Source organism: Pyrus communis, chromosome 9, assembly GCF_963583255.1.
Source record: "Pyrus communis chromosome 9, drPyrComm1.1, whole genome shotgun sequence".
Taxonomy (NCBI): domain Eukaryota; kingdom Viridiplantae; phylum Streptophyta; class Magnoliopsida; order Rosales; family Rosaceae; genus Pyrus; species Pyrus communis.
The window spans coordinates 10,785,097-10,805,183 of NC_084811.1; the positions used below are offsets into that span (position 1 = coordinate 10,785,097).

At 37.8% G+C, this 20,087-nt stretch overlaps 4 protein-coding genes across 8 annotated transcripts; 2 read left to right on the top strand and 2 right to left on the bottom strand.

The window, feature by feature from the left end:
- The first annotated feature begins 3,972 nt into the window (after positions 1–3,972).
- Positions 3,973–8,429, top strand: LOC137746317 (OVARIAN TUMOR DOMAIN-containing deubiquitinating enzyme 12). Of its 4 annotated transcripts, none has more exons than XM_068486398.1 (12): positions 3,973–4,135; positions 4,315–4,457; positions 5,494–5,928; positions 6,026–6,159; positions 6,435–6,508; positions 6,667–6,721; positions 6,830–6,904; positions 7,024–7,097; positions 7,183–7,231; positions 7,372–7,456; positions 7,604–7,660; positions 8,047–8,429. In XM_068486398.1, the coding sequence occupies exons 3-12, from the start codon at positions 5,598–5,600 to the stop codon at positions 8,106–8,108; spliced, it is 996 nt and encodes a 331-aa protein (XP_068342499.1). In that variant the 5' UTR covers positions 3,973–4,135; positions 4,315–4,457; positions 5,494–5,597; the 3' UTR covers positions 8,109–8,429. The 4 variants fall into 4 exon arrangements, with proteins under 4 accessions (XP_068342499.1, XP_068342500.1, XP_068342498.1 ...); XM_068486399.1 differs by having other exon boundaries at positions 5,505–5,928; XM_068486397.1 differs by lacking the exon at positions 4,315–4,457.
- Positions 8,104–18,041, top strand: LOC137746316 (RNA polymerase sigma factor sigF, chloroplastic). 2 transcript variants are annotated; one of them, XM_068486396.1, is made up of 10 exons: positions 8,104–8,243; positions 8,546–8,655; positions 14,615–14,766; positions 15,085–15,212; positions 15,324–15,530; positions 15,608–15,872; positions 15,971–16,201; positions 16,671–16,811; positions 17,071–17,271; positions 17,416–18,041. In XM_068486396.1, exons 2-10 carry the CDS (start codon positions 8,601–8,603, stop codon positions 17,701–17,703), a joined length of 1,668 nt encoding a protein of 555 aa, XP_068342497.1. In that variant the 5' UTR covers positions 8,104–8,243; positions 8,546–8,600; the 3' UTR covers positions 17,704–18,041. The 2 variants fall into 2 exon arrangements, with proteins under 2 accessions (XP_068342497.1, XP_068342496.1); XM_068486395.1 differs by lacking the exons at positions 8,104–8,243; positions 8,546–8,655 and adding an exon at positions 13,303–13,615.
- On the bottom strand, positions 8,546–10,774 carry LOC137746319 (transcription factor TCP11). Its single transcript, XM_068486401.1, has one exon. The coding sequence runs from the start codon at positions 10,500–10,502 to the stop codon at positions 9,834–9,836; it is 669 nt and encodes a 222-aa protein (XP_068342502.1). The 5' UTR covers positions 10,503–10,774; the 3' UTR covers positions 8,546–9,833.
- Positions 18,042–18,160: 119 nt separating the features above from the next.
- LOC137746315 (pentatricopeptide repeat-containing protein At2g32630-like) lies at positions 18,161–20,062 on the bottom strand. Its single transcript, XM_068486394.1, has one exon. The coding sequence runs from the start codon at positions 20,009–20,011 to the stop codon at positions 18,173–18,175; it is 1,839 nt and encodes a 612-aa protein (XP_068342495.1). The 5' UTR covers positions 20,012–20,062; the 3' UTR covers positions 18,161–18,172.
- Between the last annotated feature and the right edge of the window lie 25 nt (positions 20,063–20,087).

The following is a 20,087-nucleotide window of genomic DNA, read 5'->3' on the forward strand; positions in this document are numbered from 1 at the left end:
GAAGATTTGTACCTTGGTCCTTGGACCTTTACACTTAATCAGATTTTGAAAGAAATCACTGTGTAAAAATAAGAATAATGGTAGAATTCGGACGCGGTTATTAGGTTGAATTGATTTCATGTCACGTAGCGTCTCGGTTTAATAGTGTATGGTTCTTGTTTCATATGACAATGCATTATTGGATCAAGATGCTACATCAACCATGAACTCGTTTTATGTAAATTCTTGATTATTAAGAGTACATGGCACTATTGATACTCGCCACTTTGCTCAATTACCTCACAATTGTTTTTTCCGCCTTGAAAATGAAAAGTCTTGTTACTCAACTCATTCGTCAACCTTTCTAGGGACCATCTAACTTTTGATCTGGCGATAGTTGTGTTTATTTCGTTGGGAGAAGACTCAAGTTCGAATAACATGTACGCAATAAGAAAAAGGATTGGATTATAAACTTTTGGTACACGGAATCATTGAATTATTGATGCAGTTTTGGACCATTAATTTGATTAATTTGTTTGTTACGTGTAAACCAAGTAACTGGCTTGTTGAATGGTAAGCTGACCTTTGTAAGTGTTATAGTCAATTAATTGTAGCCCGTCAATTAGGCACTACAATTGAAGTTGAAGATATATATATTATTCCAATTTCTGTGAATTCAAATATATGTATATATGTGTGTTGTTGAAAACATTGGAATTGTTATGAATGCCCACACACATATTTTTCAATGCTCACAAATGTGATGTAGGTTCTGGAAACAAAAGGATCGTATTTTAAAAGTCATGTGATGTAAATTTCAAAATGTAATAATGCGAGTTGCTTTATAAATAGAGCACTCGACTGCAATCAAAACACAGAAAAAGAAAGGAAAGATAAATAACATCAGTATCTATTCCTCTCATTTTTATTAGTCATTCCCTTGTGTTATAATTATAGTGTCATATTTTACACCTATTTCGCTTCTGTCACTAATGAAGGTTATCTCTCTAACTTTTACCTATTTATAACATGTGTGTGTATATATATATATATATTATATATTAGCTTACTATTGCTAATCTTAGTGGGGTTTATTTTGGAAAGCCAGCTAGCTTTTGAAACTTAAGTCTGCCAAAGCCAGCAGCCGCCTAAATTGGCTTTTGAATATCACAACCATTGACAATTTGAGAAATTATTCCGCAAAACGCTTTAAAGCTGATTCACAGAAATTTATGTTTATGATCATAATCTTTCGCATTATAAATCATTCTATATGGATCATCTTTATAAGAAGTCGATAAAAAATGAGATATTCATCAACATGTATAAAAACGGTCGAAATTAATAAAATTAGTAAGAACCGTCTACTTATCTGCTAGATTTTATCGATTAAACAACATGTTTTAATTGATTTTTGCACACATGATATTTACATAATGGTTACAATGCTAATATGAGTAAACATATATAAAAACAGAAATCAAATGTGGAATAAATACAATATAATTAGAGATGGCATGACATCATTATTTGATTTGATCGGATCCCTTTAATATATATAAAACTACTTAGAGCTTGCACATGCATGAGGAAAGAACAGTAGCCTGACAAATTTTTTCAACAAATTAATGAGAGAATCCTTAGTGCAATGAACGTGTCATTGTTATCGTTTTTGCTAGTGTTTCATGGATTTCGATAATATTAACGTTTCGTTATTTAGTATCGTCGTTTAGTTATATATATATATATATATATATTTTTTTTTTTTTTTAATTTTAAGTGAGAGATTAAAAGTTTGATTTTTATAAAAATTGAGTTTAATATCGAATTGTTGTGATTTGTCTATGCTGCAGCTTAACCCAAACCACTAAATTCATAAAGTAAATAGGCATATTTGTTGATTTGTCTCCCGAATTTGTATAGAGTTGTTAATTTTTCTGTCCAAACTTTAATTTTGGTTGATTACCCCTCTAAACTTTTATAATTAGTCAATTTCCTCCTTAAACTTTAATTTTAACCGATTACCCCCTGAATTTTTATAAATAACCACTTTCCCTAATGCTAGATTTTAAAAGTTTTCATACAATTTTCCATTCATTTTGATTATGTGGACAAACACGTGACAATTGTATTGGGGCAAAAAGAATGAAAAATTAGATGGATGAAATTGGATAAAAAGAAAAATAAAATCTAACGTAGGGGAATTGACTATTTATAAAATCTTAAGGGGTAATCGGCTAAAATTAAGATTCAAAAAAAAAAAAAAATTGAAAGCTCTGTACAAATTTAAGGCGTAAACCGACAAATACCTCATGTAAATATATTGTTATTTAAAAGGAAATGGAGAACTTAACTTACAAGTGTGTGATACATCCCCACGAGTGGACCTTTCACCCGTTAATTGAACCTTAAACTTTCTGCCAAATAAAATACCTCTTTTAATAGAAGCCTCATATGAGACATTTTCAGCTTTCAAATGTAAAGGATCCTCTTCGAATCCATTCATTCTAATCCTATGAATCCACCAATCCAAGCTATTGAAATTTGATTCAACGACTAAAATTATTATAACTTTTAAAGTGAGCCTTTGTTTGTAGCCGTTGGATCAAATTAAAAAAAAATCCAGATTGGTAAATCCCTAGGATTAGGAGGGAAGAATTTGGAGAGGATCCGCCATTTCAGACGACATCAGCCAAATTGGTAGCAAATCTCTTCATTCACAGCCGTTCAATCCCACAAACCTTAGTTCAAACCAATCTCTACCTTCCACCGGTTATAATTTTGTAAGAGTGTACCAGATAACAGAGGGTCAATATTTTTTTTTTTGTTAGGTAAATTATATTATAAGTTTTAACAGTTTATAATTCTGATCACATAGTACTACAATATAATAATATTTCTTTTCATTTGTGAGTGAGAGGTCTTAAGTTTGACTCTCGTTAAAACGAATTTAAATCACATTATTGTTATCTTATTGTAAGGCTAAGTCCACACTCTCTCCTTTTATAATTTTGGTGTATACCGTACTTTGGACATAGTATAAAAATCGATAACTAATTTACCAATTGTTATAATTCCATTACATTCGCTTAATGCTATCAATTTTTTTATTTTTATTTTATTTATTATTATTATTTTTTAAATAGGATTAGCTTTTACACATCCAAGATTCCGCGTCCACACGTACCTCTCACTTGCCCATTAGGTAGAATGAAATTTTGATGAAATTATACAGCTTGGATAGATTATTAAGCTGCAAAAGTAAATTACGAAGTAAGATTACGATAGTGGTGGATTGCTTTGATATTCGGGTTTCTTTTTCGATTCATTGTGTTTCGAGTTTATATTTTATATTTTATTTTTTAATGTAACTTAAAATAATAATATCGTTTGTATTAAAAAAATTATAAAATAGGATTAAACTACTAAAAGGAATAAAATCGAGTTTAATTTTGACAAAATTTAGAGACAAAAGTTTGCAGACTAAGAATCTGCAAGATAAAATCGAATTTGCAAACTACTAGAGGGACTAAATTTAGAGACAAAATTTACAAACTAAGTGATGTGTCACCAATAGAAATGAGTACGTTTATCAACGCTTAAGTAACAAAATTTTTAAATCTCATAACAAATAAAATTTTGAATCTTAAAGAAAATTGTTTTTAAGAAATATTTAAGAAATGATAAAAAAATTTTGAATCAAATACCAAACAAGCGGTAAAATTTTGTTTACAAATTTATTCTCCTTAATTACCCAAATCATAATGTAGTCAATTAATTGGACGGGAATGCAAATATGGAATAAGAAGCCGTTCAAGGAATTACCGAGTAAATGACCACTACCTAACTCCCTATCAAGTAAATCTCAACCATCCATTCGGTCCGTACGAGGACAACTTGCTCGAACTGTAACGTCGCTGGGGTGAAATTGCACCCCTATTTTTTTCCATTTTCTGGTCGATTTTCTCAGTGCTTCGTCGTCATCCAATGCAATACGTATCGTCCTATTAATACACACAGAGTGCATTGCTCCCAACTCTCTCTCCTCTCTCTCTCTTTCTCTCTCTATAACTTCCACCCTAAGCTTTCCTCTTGCGAAAACGACAGCTTTCAAGGCTTTTGCTTTTCTTATTGGCCCTGAGCAGGAACTGATTGGGTGAGTTCTTAATCTTTTGATTTTTACAGTTTTAACTCTGTTTGCTTTGTTGGGTTGTTTTATTGATTGATGAAGAAATTTGGGTTTGTTTTTGTTTGGATTATTGTTGAGATTTTACTGCTGATTTAGATGTTATTGCAAAAGCTTAAGCTTTCTGGGTTCTGTTTGATTGCTCGTAGGTTATGGTTTTGATCATGGATATCCATGTAGCAGTTGTGTTGTTTTTCTTTCGGCAAGACGATATTCTAAACTACTTTAATCGATGGGGATTCGAACTTCGGAGTGAATTGATCTAACCCACGTCTGCGTTGCTGCATAGCAGGTGTCTTGTTCAGATTGCAAGTCGTGTTGTTATGGGGTGAATAGTTTGTGTTCAAATTGTGGAAAGAAAATAAATAGATAGAGGTGTAGTCTTCAAATAAAATGGAATCAAATCGATTCATTAAGAAAATTCAGAGATTGAGATTGAGTATGTAGTAATACGAATGTTGTGGAGAGTAATTGCAGTTTGTTTTGGGTAGATTTTGTAATTAAATTGTTTTGTTTGCACAATTGATTCATTAGTTTTGGTATACATGTTATATGAAGTTTTGATATGTTTAAGTAAAGACTAATTTCTTTGTGTTAAAGTTTACTTAATTTCTTGGATTCGTTTTCCCTGAGCATGTAAGGAAAAAGGATTAACCGTTAAGAATTTTTAGATCTCCGCATTATCGTTGACCCTTTTTCTTATGTGTTTATTGTCCAGGCATCTAGTTTAAAATTGCAAAAGCAGGTGGGCTGGTTTAGGTCGTTATCTTTCTTTGTGATATTTTATTTAGACACGCTGAGAGTGCATAAGCACGCGTTGTTAGGTTAACAGGGTTTTCTGTCAATTTATAATGTTGTAAGGATAATCAAAGTCTGCAGGCGGTCTTTCTAGATCAGCAATTATCTTTTTTTCCTGGTTTATTGATGGTGGGTTGAACCCTTTCTGATATCATTACAATTTTAATAGAAGTTAACAATAAACTTACTTGACCTTAGTGAAGTCTTAAATTATGATTACTTGGGGCAGACATCATTTTCGCAAATGTGCTTATTCTAATCTGTTCTATGTTTAGATGTATAATCAATTGTAGGTCTACTATATATTTCGCCAGTGTCCTGTAAAAAAGTCAACTGCGTTATTATATTAAGGGTTTAGATTAAAAACCCTTAGCTTTCCCTTGCAATTGGGAGCACTATACTTTATTTAAGAAAATTATTTCATACTGTGATTTAGTTTCGATTTGTGCAGCTGAAATTCGCATGCAAATTATAGTTATGGTTAAAGCATGTCAGAGCTTTTGAAGGTTTTTTTTTAACATTATTTATAGCTTTTTGGCAGATATTGCTCAAATTCCTGATCTTCTGAGGGATTCCATCATTGCTCCTGGAAGCAGATTGAGCATTCTAATTCCACATATGCATTTTTAAGGAGATGACTTCCCATGAGTACGATCCAGATATTGTTCAGTGGGGTATTCGTCTTTTTGGTGGGGAGCCAGTTTATAGTTCTTCATACTACTGTGGTGACATGATACAACGCGATGCCAATGATATCTACCATGAAGAGTATATCAGAAGTCATTATGATACAGAATCAAACAATGTAGAAAATGATGAGATCATTGCACATACTCTTCAAGAAGAATTTTCGCGACTATCTGTAACAGAAGCCTCTGAATACTCCCATGCAGGAGAAGCGCAATCACAAGCTTCATTTCTTGCAAATGAGTGGCATGGTCAATCTACAAGAGATTATTACTCAGGTATCTGGAAAATTGCTGCTTGCACCTTCTTTTTATACATGTTAAATTAACCTAGATCATTAAATTATCTTGATATGCATTTTTTTGCACCATGCAGACCATGGTTATGGCCAGGAAGAAGCTGATACTGTGGCGCCTTCCAGCTCATGTTCTAGCCCTGATGATCATTTGGAGCTAACTTATGGATGTGCACTTGATGGTGAAGTAGGCTGGGGCTGGAATCCTGTTCCTGTAAGTTTATGTCGTTCAGAGTTCCTTTCAGTCTTTGTTCAGTGTTTTCACCATGTTGTAACTTCAAATGTTTCTTCATGTTTTTGTTAGTAACAGTTTATTGGAGTTGTCACATTGTACAATAAAAATTAGGTAATAGTAGAGTTGGGAACATAGATTGGAAATTAAATTCCACAGTTTTCACATTCATGACTAGTGTGTTTGGATTTGGATTGCTACACATGGCATGATGTGCAAATGTCAGGTATTAACTTTGTTCCCTTTATATGGTCTAGCACATTCCTAGAATCAATGGAGAAATTCCTTCAATTGATGAAGCGACTTCAGATCATCAAAGGCTAGTTGACAGGTACGTTCTGCCCCTTTCCTTTCTAGGAGTGAAGTAGCACTAGTATGTAATTCAATAATTTGCCTAACTAGCAGAATCCATTTTTATGTGTTTTCTTTGACTTATGGTCTGATATTGGATTTGGGTTCATAAAAGTATTTCTTGCCTTTTTCATATAGGCTTCAATTATATGGCTTCATCGAACACAAGGTGGCAGGAGATGGCAACTGCCAGGTTAGTCCTTTCGTAGCTATGTCTGTTTCTGTTGTTTAGGACTGGATATTGATATTAGAATACTTCAAATTAGACATGTTAATCTCATGCTTTGCTTTATTTTTGCAGTTCCATGCTTTATCAGACCAGTTGTATCATACACCTGACAACCACGAGTATGTGAGAAAGCAAGTTGTAAATCAGGTTTGCTCTCCTGGAAATACCTATTTGTTATACCGAACTTTATCGCCCTTAAGTTTTGTGTATTATCAACTATCTTCCATTGATTCTGGTTTATCCTTCTGATGGTTTACTGTTATCAGCTTAGGTCTCATCCGGAGATATACGAGGGATATGTTCCCATGGCTTATGATGACTATTTGGAGAAGATGTCCAAGTATGACTTGAACTCATAATTTTTCTTGTTTTCCTGTCAACTGATTTTTGCCTTAACTAATACCTATCAATCTTAATGAAACCAGGGATGGTGAGTGGGGTGACCATGTCTCATTACAGGCGGCTGCTGATTCGGTACGAAAGATCTTTTACAATGAAGTGTGCACATATGATTTTTCCAACTTTTGAACAGTAATTGATATGGTAACTGAAACTTGTGTACTAAAAAAAGAAGAAAAAAAAAAACTGATACTTGTGTGAATAATTTGTTGCAGTACAAAGTGAAAATATTTGTCTTGACGTCGTTTAAGGATAACTGTTGCATAGAGATTCTTCCTAATATTCAAACTTCAAAACAAGGTAAGCTTGTTGATCTCTTAGTTTTCGTTGTGGGCATAGATAATGGGAATTTTTAAAATTTAACGTATGCTGAAATTTCTATATTCCACATGTTACTGTCCTTTTGTCCTCCATTAAGCTTTACAGATGCTATTATGTCTTTTGCAGTTATTTATTTGAGTTTTTGGGCGGAGGTGCATTACAACTCAATTTATCCTCAAGGAGGTAACCTTTTTTATTTTTCTTTATGCACCTTTGTAGAGTACAAAGTAGATTGGAGTAAAATGAAACCTGGCCTCTGGATAATTTGTACAGCTGAACTCAACCGTTTCAAGCAATAATATTGTATAAAACCTAACAGTCTTTGAATGATCATTAACTCAGTCCTTTTTTTCTTTTCGGATCTGTGTGTATAATACCAACTGTGAGACGGGGAATGAGAAGTCACGACACACTACCATAATATCTTGTTATTTTGATCTGAAAACTTTCAAAGTTGATTTTTCAAAGAGACTCTTTAGTTGTCTGACGTTAGTGCCTGCATACATGCCTTGGGTTTTACATCTCTCTCTAAAATTAATGCATGACTTACGGTCTTGGTTTTATTTCAGGCACACCCTCATATGAGAACAGAAAAAAGAAAAAATGGCGGATATTTGGGAATAAGCATTAGGAATGTTTGGATGGCATTAGGCACATTTCTCCCTCGCTACTGCTTTTGTTTAAACCATGTAGATCCCTGGTTCAGAACCTCACATGTTCATATTTTTGCTCTTCCAATGTCCCGTCCAGGCTGGATTCTCTCATCGTAAGAGCGAGTTTCTTTTTTCAGTTTCTTTCCTTTTATAAATTTACTATTATTATGGTTGCTTGCATGTGTTATTTTTGTAGTCGCATGCTGGTACCGTACAGTATTTTCGAATATACCAGTTACAATACAATAATGAATCCCTTTATACATTGTCAGGAAACAGATATAAATTAGTCTGTTGAATCTTTGTGAGTCTTTGTGAGAATCTGCTTATTCATAATCTTATCTTCTTACAACTGTTCAGCCTCTTAGTTTCTCTGTTTGAACGTGGATTTAATGCGAGAAATGTATTTGTCTAGTTCTTACCAGCGGTTTTATCCACGTCGTTGTGCAAGCGCGTATATTTGAGCGGATATGACAAATATGCAGACGGTGGGTTCCAAGTTCCAACTGAATTGGAAAATCTCTGGTGAGTATCTGCGTCAACACGACAAATATGCAACCGGTGAGTTTCCAACTGAATTGGAAAGCTCGGCCATTGTTTACATCATTTGTTTCGTGGGTAATCATTTACTTGCATCTTGCGCATTGGTGAATATACGATTGGATGCAGGGTGTTAAAGTTTTTGCTTGGTCATTGAACTTACTCATTTGAGTAGAGAGAGAGAGAGAGAGAGAGAGAGAGAGAGTGGTGCAGATTATTAGTTAGAAAGAGAGCTCAAAAGATACATGTTCAATTTGTTTCTGGTTTCAGCGGCAGTCGGGCAACAATTCAGGTTTCAGTTGTATGTTTGCTTGTTGATCGTAGTCAAGTATTTATACATTTCCGCGAGTAATAGCAGCAGCAGAAGAAGAATAGGGACCATAGGTTGTCTGTTTTTGCTTCGACGGCCGTCAAATGCTTCACGTTTCATCGTTGAAATGATTGATCGAAGGACGGGTGGTTACAATTTCTTTAGAGTAATAGGGTCCAGAATAGAACTTCGATAGTGATATCCAAACTTGAGGTTGAAGATGACAGCAGGATCGTTGCTTTGTCAAAGTCATCGATTCTCTTTGTTACCTTGGATTGGAGGGAATCGCACTCTCAGTCTATCCTCTTGTCCTCCCTCTCCGTTTTATTGGACTAAATTTATAAGAATAAATCGATTGAGTTGGACATTGGAGGGTGGGTCCATGGTTCCCTCTCCTCCTCTCATTCAATATATGTGCACTATTTCTCTAATAGATAGAGAAGAGATGGAACTCACGCACGCTGACGGTTGATACGAATAGATGGTTGATACGAATAGATGGTAAGTGTGGCAGTACTTAATGTTTAATCCAAATGACATCCTTATTTTATTCCATTTTAGTTGAACATATACAACTTAAATTTCCACCCTCATCACTACTTAATTACTAATTTACCACATAACTACAACGTAATTAAATCACCAAAGAAAAAGGCTCATCTAAACCACAAAAACCACTAACACAACTCCCCCTCTACACCAAAACACACCCCCCATCCCCATGTTGACTAAACTGTCTCCCCCCACCACCTCCGTTACACATGGCTGCTACCGCCCCCCACTGTTTCCTGCACCCTCTGCTTTTGATATACACACCCACCGCACCTACTCAGCACACCCACATTGTCCTTGTCTACTCATCATCCCCAATTCCAACTCCCACAACCTCCTCCTCCGCCTGCCCCTCCTCCACCTCACTCTCCCCCGTCTGCAGCAGCAGCGACGTGAACGGCATGTGCCGGTATCCCGCATTATAGTCCACCCCCATCGGCTGGCACAAGTCCAGCTGCAGCTGCATCGCCTGATGAGCCTGGGCCGCCGCCGGGTACAAGAACTGTCCGGAGCTTCTGAGCGACTTGAGCGGCTGAACACGGCAAGTGACGGACGGCATTTGTGACGATACGGACGGGGAGGTGGTCGAGATCGGCTCCGCCGGGAGTGTGCCGGAGCCGGTGGCGGCGATGATCGAGGGCTCGGCGTGGCGGAGGAGCCACTCGATGGTCTCGCCGTCGGAGCGGTGTCCGAGCTCCCGGGTCAGCTGGAAGATGCGGGCGGCGCACATGGCCGGCATCCGGACGCGGCGGCCCCGTCCATTGACTTTTGTATGGCGGTCCCTAGTGTTCCGCCGGCTGACCTGTTTCTGGGGCTTGGGCTGCGCCTGGAGTTGGAGGTCGGATAGTTGGGAGTGCTGGAGCGACGGCGCCGTTTGGATGGTGGCGGAAGTAAGACCGGCGGTGGGCAAGACGGTGGGCTTTCGGTCTTCGAGTTTGTGGAGTGGCTGGAGGGCCATATCGGAGGCCATGGCGGTGGCGATGGTGGTTTTAGGGTTTGGAGTAGAGAGTGTTAAATTAGGGTTTTGAGAAGTTGAGGGGATTCGATTGACCCCACACAAGGAGTGGGGGTCCCCTTTATATTGTGGGTGGGGAGAAATTTGAGATACGTGGGGAAAGGGAAAGCGAGGGTGGGTCCCAGCCCTTCTTTTCCGCAGGAGTGTGTCAGAGGAGGTATGAGTTGCATGCTATCTTTTTCAGAAAAGCGAAAACACGCGCTGGGCAGCGTTCAATAACTGGTCTTTTTCCCATCTTTTCAAATTCCAAATTTTCTTAAATAAAGTATAAAAAACTATCTTAATTATTGGTATCATGACATTTTCATACCTCATTTTTGATAATGTCATACTACATCTTACAAATTTATGCTAATGTTATACCTTTCGTTAGCCTGCCGTTAATTTATCAGTTAAATGCTGACGTGACTTGATTTAGAACCCATTTTCTATTAAAAAAAATTAGTAAAATATTATTAAAAACTAAAAAAAAATCATTTAATATTTTTTTAAATATTAAAATAATAAAGAAAAGTTAAAAAAAAAAAAAACAAAAACAAAACCAAACCAAACCTTTCGTCCATTTCCCCCTCCCTCCCTCCCTCCCTCTCTCCCCCATCTACCTGCTACAATCCAGAAAACAAAAGAAGAAGAAAAAAAAAAAAAACATTTTTTCAGGGGGTTGGGGGTTGATGGGTTTTCAAATTTTTTTTTTTTTTTTTGGTTGAAGATTATGCTGGGGTTGTCGCACAAATCCCTGGATTCACGGCACTCCGTCGATTCCTGCGCGTTCCAGCTCTATGGCTGGAGACCTTTCCAGCTGCAGCAGCAGACCTTCACGCCCACCTCCAAAACCCTAGACTCTGCCGATCGCAAATCCAATGGCCTCCAACGACTTCTTTTTCTATCGATGCCATCGACATGTCCCGGCTTACCTTGGTCAACGACGACAGGACGATCTCTGGCGGACACCATATTAGGAATGGGAGCTTCCAGTTCATCGCGAAGAAGCGGCGGCGTCGTGGGTCGAGGTCGGTTTCCGGGAGGAGTAGTGAGCGGAGTGGGACCCAGAGGTGCTGCTCGGTTAGGGCTTCGGCAGCGTATGGGACGTGTTCGGATTTTCCGGTGGCAGTGAGGACGGACTCGAGTGGGGAGCTTTTTGGGAATAGGGATGTGAATTGGGCGATGAAAGGTTTTGATTTTTGTTTTTTAAATTTTCTTTATTATTTTAATATTTAAAAATATTAAATGATTTTTTTTTTTTTAGTTTTTTAATTTTTTAATAGAAAGTGAGGTTTGGATCAAGCCACGTCAGAATTTTACTGGCAAATTAACGGCAGGCTAACGGAAGGTATAACATTGGCACAAATTCGTAAGATGAGGTATGACATTGTTAATTTTAAAAATGAGGTATGAAAGTGTCGTGACAGCAATAGTTGAGGTAGTTTTTTGTACTTTACCCAATTTTCTTTTTATTTCTTTGCTAAACTTTTCAAATTCCAATTTAATTTATCCCCCACATTTCAAGTGCCAATTTAATTTTACTTCTTTTTTGTAATTTTTGGTTGATATTAAAAAATGGAAACAAAAAAAGCTGTTGATGCAATGCTTTTTCATTGGGAAGTGTTATTGACATTTCAAAAATTTCATTCTACTCCTTACAAATGTATTTTTCTTTCCAAATATAGAAAGTTTAGAGTGTAAAATGAGATTTTTGAAATGCCAATAACAATTCATTTTTCATTAAGTTTGGAACACGATACAAGACGTCATATATTTTTTTTTAGGAAAACTAATGAAAAGAGCTTGAAAACTTTGAATTTTAATGATAAAGACAAAATAAAAGGTAAAGTGAATAGTACCAAGATTGATTTTTTAGTGTAAAAATGTGGTTTTTCTTTAAAGTGAACAGTATCGTGAGCTTTTCGTTAAAACTCTTTATTTTTTTTTAAATATTGCTCTAATTGTATAATAACATGATGTATATACTCGTCAGGCACGCTAAAAACGAGTCTCCAATGCAAGGGGCCAGGGCCCACTTTTGTGTCATGTCAAGCGCTTAGAGCCACCGTTTCATGATTTTGCTTTCTCCTCTACTTTTGTCACTTGTTTGGCGCCACTTTGACCATTGTCAGATTTTAAGATAAAATGTCGGAAATGTCTCCTTGGATCTTAATCCCCTCAGCGGTCACGTTGGTCGCAAAATGGTGTTTTCCACCTCCTCTTGCGCTCTAATTAGCGAATTGGTTCACTTGGATCAATTTTAAATTTCACTCTATTAAACTCGGGCTTGGCTGAAATGGGCTTTATTATTGTCATACCCAATAAGGGTTCCATGACGTGGAGTGTGCGTAAAATCTCCCGATCGAATAAGGATTTGGGTGCAAGTGGTTCTTTCCCATGGTGATAGAGAGGAATGTTGCTTTTGCACCACAGCGTGAATTCGAATCCTATTAGCTTTCTAATCTAACATCTAATTTAATAAAATCTATATTTTATCCACTTTAATATAAAAGCTAACACATCGCACGCTCTAAGAAAGGTGGTAACGCTCAACACGTAAAAAGGGTGGTGAGCAAATTCCGACTCAGATAAAATATCGACCAAATAAAGAAAAAAATAAAGGGCAAATTTGGGCTGAGGTCCGTCAAACATTCTGGGTCAAGCCCTAAATGATTTAAAATTGAACAAGGCCTTATGTTGAGTAGAAGTAAAATAAAGCCCAACCTGATCCATTTGCAAAAAAATCGAGAAGATAATTTTGAGGTGTGAAATAGTCTGAGAGATGAAAGAGCTGAGCTTCTCCTGCAACATTATCTGCAGACACACACACACAAAACCAATGCAAGCTCGAAGAAGCTACGCGCACATAGACGTAGCTGCACTCCAGCAACCCAGAAGAATACACACCATCTTCACCTGAATGTGCCACTACCCAGGAGTATAATTTTAACTATTTTTTGTTGTTCCAATTTCAATGGAGGTTGGGAGGCATTTTCTCTCTTCTTCCTCGGCCTTTCCTTCCACAACCCACCTCAGGCATCCTCTTCCTTCTTCTCCTTCTTCTTCCTCTTCTTCCTCCACCTCAGGTAAAAAAGTTCGTAACTTTCGTGTTTCTTACACGTGAATTTATCTGTTTGCTTTCTGGGAATTTACTGGGAAATTGGGTATGCTTATAGTTCTTGGAATTCAGCAACTGGGACATAATTTTGAGTTGGGAAGTATTGGTTTTTGTGTTAAAGCCTGAAACGGCAATTGGGTATGTTGAGATTGTGTGTTTTGGATATTTGGTTGTTTTGTTTGATTTTAGTCCTTTCAACTTGAAAAATATTGATGCCACAGCTACATTTGGAAGTAGAGGATGTTTTTGGACTTTTTTTTGTTGGAGCATTTCTGGGAAAGATTATTTTTGCTCTCTTGCATGCATAGGTGTGTTGAATTGTGCTCTGAGGCTTTGATTTCGAAAAGTGTGAACAGATGTGTGTTTTTCCTGGATGTTTTTATAGGAGAATAGGTTCTAGAATCAGAGATTAGATGATAATGTCTTGAGATGATAGGGCCCGTTTGATGACCATTTCGTTTTTGGGTTTTAGTTTTAGTTTTAGTTTTTTGTGCTAGACGGATAGAGGGAAAGTATACGAGAGAAATGAGGAATGTAGAAGGATGAATGGAGGAGGGAGGAGGGAGAAATGGAGGAGATTATATGAAAACGAAAACTTGAATGCGAAAAAAGAAAACTTCAAAATTGTTTTCAGTTTTTTTTTTTAGTTTTCATTTTGTGTGTCAATCCATACACGTTTGTTCCACCATGCTTCCTTTACCCTTCTTCATGCCCCCTTTCTATCAATACTTTTTCTCCATCTATAACACAAAAATGAAAACTAAAGTGTAAAAATGAAACGGTTATTAAACGGGCCTTAAGTTACTTAAATTAGTCTTTAGACAATCTGCTACTACAAGAGCTACTGAAGAGGTGCAGATTGTTCTAATAGTGATTATCTAAAAGGATATTTGAGTAAGGAATATTTTAGCCCCATTTTGTGCATTGTTGGTTAACATCAGGCTTGTCTGGCACTTGTATTTTGCAGTGTTGATGCTTCACGAGCAAGCAACTGCTGCAGTTCCTTCTGTGCCGATTACATTTGTAGCTCGACACTTTCCAACTTCGGTTCTTCTACAAGAGCAGCGCGATGAGTTCAAGCCTCTATTGCATGCGCTGAAAGAAGAGAAAACATCTCAGGTTAGACTTCTGCTGTAAATATGAAATGCACGTTACTTAGATCAGACATTTGCTTTAGAATTATACTGCATCTTACTTGTGTAATCCTCAATGGTGGAAAACTTCTTAAACGTCTGTTTTCCGTTGTTTGAAATTATGCTTATTGATGATACTACCTTTCTTGCTAAAATATAATTCAAGTTTATGTGAGGATTCATGCTTACACATTTACCATTCGTAGGCATACTTGGGATTACTTCTTAGAAACTGGACTCATATTCTATCTCTGTCTCGTGGGAAACTCCTAATTAATTACCGTTTCCTGTGTTCATAAAAAAGGCTACGTTAGATAGGATGCAGATAGAGACTAAGGCCTCTCTCAATGAAGATTTAGACATTGATGGTTTCTACCAGTTGGTGAAGGACTCCGAGCACCAATTGCTTAACCGCTCTGGTCTTTTGGATGTGTAAGATGAATAAAACTCCGCTTTTTTTTCTTTCCCTTTTACTTGCGTCATTTTTTCTTGGGTGATTGCATTTTACAACCAAATTGCATCCTTGTTGTCTCTACTTTGCAGATTTTCATCTTTACAAACAGGGGTAAAGTTGTCCGCACCTTTAACTGTGGAGCCTCTTACCACTGCTTCCAGTAAGCATATGGACATCAAGCCCTCTGACGCAGTTGCACTGGCTAAGAAAGCTTTGTCAGCCTCAAAAGAAGCAGTCTCATTTGCTGATGGCTTCAAATCAATGGGAGATGATTTTGATGACTCCCTTTCTATAGGGTCAGTTTCGTATTACTTGTTTGATTTTTATTACCATATCAATTTGCTTTGCGACTGAAGCCAAAAGTTTTGTGTAGTTTGGACAACTGGCTGGTTGAGGATGAGAAAACTGTAAGGTCAACCCGACTTCTAGAGAGACGGCGAAAGCGACTTAAGAAAAAGAGGGTCTCTAAATCAAAAGTTCTAATTCATGAGACTAACAGTCCTCCAAGTTCAGATGTGCGGAGAAAGATAAACGAAGGATTTAATCAAAATGATCCCCTGCGGTTGTTCTTGTGGGGTCCTGAAACAAAACAACTTTTGACTGCCGAGGAAGAGGCTGAACTGATTGCCCGAGTTCAGGTGTGTATCTAAAGTCATTTCCGTCTGCGAAGTTCTAATATCGGAATTACTGTTTTTGAGGGGTCTTATCTGCATTGATGTGACGAATTGTGTAACAGGATTTATTTAAGTTAGAAGAAGTGAAGAATAGACTTCAATCACAGTTTGGTCGTGAACCAACTTTGGTTGAATGGGCCGAAGCTGTTGGAATTAGTTGTCAGATCTTGAAATCACAGCTTCGCTCTGGCACCAACAGCCGTGAAAAGCTGATTTATGCTAACTTACGTATGGTGGTTCACATTGCTAAACAATATCAAGGGCGAGGCCTTGGCCTTCAGGACTTAATGCAGGTAACTTCATTGGAACATGTTTTCTTACTGAATGACTTGTCCTCTGTGCAAAACTTTTTTGTTTTTGCTTGAATGCAGTAAAAGCATCGTCTTATATCATCAAATTGCATTGGCAAGTCCTACATGCCAGATTTAAATTTTAAATTTGTGCATCTGTAGTCTGTACAAAACAACTATTGTACATGTTGGTATCCTTTACGATCATCCTAATGAATGTCAGCAATTTCCAGTATGACAAATACTAAGCGGATGCTCTATCTGATTGCTGACAACATAGGAAAGGCTATGAAAACTTGTATCATTTGTTTGGTTTGGTTGGTACTGGAGATTATACGATTAATTATTTTCACAAACTTAATTGAACCAAAAAGAGCAGTATTAAGATTCTTACATAAGGCCCGATGCAATTGTTGCATAGATTTTGAAGTACAACTAATGAAGGCTCTATTTTTCTGCAATACTTTTGTAGGAGGGAAGTATGGGCCTTATGAAGAGTGTTGAGAAGTTTAAACCTCAAGCTGGTTGCCGATTTGCTACTTATGCATACTGGTGGATAAGGCAAACAGTTAGGAAGGCCATATTTCAACATTCCAGGACCATCCGCTTGCCGGTAATGAAACCATGTCTCCTATCTCTACTTTTCAATGAGATTGTTCTTCAAAGTATACTTTATGTCAACTGCTACCCTGTTCGGAAAATTTCTGAAACGGGATTTTGGAATAAAAGGAAAATGTTTGAATTGATTAAATGCTGATAAAGAAAAGTTTTGTTGCCATCAAAATCTGTACCCAAAAGTTAACTATTTCATAGCATGTCCAAACAAAATGAACTTTACTGAGCATGACAGATAACTGATAATTTATTCACAGGAAAATGTGTACACCCTCTTGGGCAAAGTATTAGAGGCAAAGAAATCATGTATTCAGGAAGGAAATCACAATCCAAACAAAGAAGAACTAGCGAGACGGGTTGGAATTACAGTTGAAAAGTTACAGAAGTTGCTATATTCCACAAGAATGCCACTTTCAATGCAACAACCTGTCTGGGCAGACCAAGACACCACTTTCCAGGTAACGATTCTCGTTTTCTCGATTTGCTTCTCAAATTTGTCTCAATGATATTGCTGTAGGCAAGTCAAAATTTGAATATGATGCAATTTGTTGGGCTTCCTCCAATGGTTTAAGAACCAGATATCTTTTCTTGCATAATTGCAGGAGATAACTGCTGACACTGGGACTGAGATCCCACATGTGAGTGTAGAAAAGCAGCTTATGAGGCAACATGTGCGCCACCTTCTAGGCATCCTCAACTTAAGAGAGAGACAGATAATCAGGCTAAGATTTGGCATTGAAGATGGCAAGCAGAGATCACTTTCAGAGATTGGCAACATGTTTGGGTTGTCCAAGGAGCGGGTGCGGCAGCTGGAGAGCCGAGCATTCTTGAAGCTCAAGCAATCCCTTGGTAGCCAAGGCCTCGGGGCTTATGGTCCCTTACTTGTTTAGAAATGCAGCACCTGGCTATGGTATCTACTCCGCCAGTTCAGATTCCTGATATCTTTTAAGGAAATCTGGAGTTCAGCTGTTGAGGTCCAGGCTTTTGGAGGTGAATGTACAGCAAGCTGTGGCTTGGAATATGAAGAACATCCGACTGAACAACTTAGGCTCGAGGATCAAAACCTAGCGCTAGCATGGGCTAGGTTTCAATGCTTCAAAGTTGTAATATTGACTCTCGGTTTTCTTCTGGAGAAGAGGTGAAACTCTTTACTGTAACTTAATTGTATATTTCTCACTTCTTTTATTGAAAAGCTAGCACTCCTCATTGAGGGGTGGCTGTTATTTTTCATCATCTCGTTTCGACGGAAATCAGCTTATACAAATTGGCGTATTGACTTCAAAACCATTCTTTCAAATTCAAGTAATTGATCCATTTCCCATTGTCTAACGAAGAAAATAATATAGTTTCGTCGTAGAGCTATGGGTTGGCTGTATGAAGGCTGCCTACAAGTGAATGATATACTCTGTCATCAGGCGTGAGGCCTGCATTTTTCATCGCATCATACAATTTAAAAGCTTCCTCTGTTCTCCCATCCTTCGACAAACCTGAAATCATTGCTGTATATGTCACAACATTATGGGGTATGTCTCTCCGAGACATTTCGTCAAACAATTTCAGCGCCTCATCCACCTTGCCATCAATGCATTTGCCGTTTATAAGCGATGAATACGTATACATATCTGGCATCAATCCCTTGTCTTCCATTTCCTCCTTCAGTTTATGAGCTTCCTTCCATTTTCCTTTCTTAATATACCCATCAATTAGAGTATTGTATGTTACAGTGTTTGGTCTCTCTCCCTTCCTTTCCATGTCTTGAAATACCCTGTTTGCTTCGACGAAGTTTCCTTCCTTGCAGAATATGTCAATCAGAGTAGTGAAACAGACTACGTTTGGAGCCACACCTCTCTCAGCCATTGTGAACAACAAGCTCTTTGCCTCCTCGTTTCTGTTCAATTTACAAAACCCGCTAGCTATAGTGCTGTAAGTAAACACATCAAGCTGAAACCCTTTACTTTCCATGACATCCTGCAGCCTTAGAGCTTGATCCATCATCCCACTTCTGCAGTACCCGTCCATCAACGTATTAAACACAACTTGGTTTACGTCAATGCCCTTACCTTGCATCTCATTCACCAAGATGTCTGCCATCTCCAACTGCCCTGCCTTGCACGCGCCATTAATCAATGCCCCGTAAGTATGATCATTCGGTACAAATCCCCTTTGAGTACATTCGTCGAACAGAAACAGCGCCCTCTTCATATTTCCCGCCCTACAATTCCAGTTAATAATCGAAGTATAAACATACACATCGGGTTGTATCCCTCTCTCACGCATTTCCTCAAACACCTTCTCCGCATCCTCGATCTTCTCAGAACTACCAAACCAATTAATCAAAAGCGTGCATGTTGCCACATTATAACCCACACCATCTTTCTCCATCAACCTCAAAACCTCATTGACACCCTCAAAATCCTTCCTCTCAATGTACGCTTTCAAAAGCGTGTTGAATGTAAAAACATTAGGTTTAGTCCCTCTATCGGCCGTTTCCCCCATCAAAGCCTTGGCCTTTTCAACCTCTCCTCTCTTACAAAGCTCATTCATCACAAGCGTCAACGGATACACCGTGATTCGAACACCCTTTTCGACCATCTGATTGAAAAACCTCAAACACAAATCCACCCGACCGCATTTCTTCAACGCAAGTAAGAGCACAAAGCATGACCTTTCTTCAATCTCCAACCCATTCTTGCCCACATACTCAAAAACCCCAATTGCCTCCTCGAACATTTTGTTATCTGCATAAACCCGAAAAAGCATATCGCACAATGTCCCTACAAATTTCATCCCGTCAGGCTCGTCCTCAATCAGACATGTAATTTTGGAAACGGGGCAACGAAGATTATCGTTCGTGACGATACCATTCAGTACAATCTTCATTTGGGCAAATCTTCTAGCATTATATAGCCTGCGAATGAGGATTGCATGGGCTTGAAGATTGGGTTTATGGGAAGGATCTGTTTGGAGGAAGTTGAATAAGGTCAAGCATGAATGGGGTGGGACGAGTGGGTTTGAGAGGACAAGGTTGGTTACGTGGGGGTTGAGATTGGATAGCAGAGATGGTGAGGTGGATTTGAGGGGTTGAAGGCCTGATTTGATTAGGGTTTTGGCAATCTTCTCGGCGGTTTCTTGGTTCGATATCGAAGCGGGATCCGTGGGGAAGGCTTTCTTCAAGGTTTTGAAGGTTTTCCGAGACATTTTTTTTGTCAAAGCAAAAAGAACAAGGAGGAGAAGAGGCGTTTTAGGAAGTGTAAATTTTAGCGGGTATTAATTG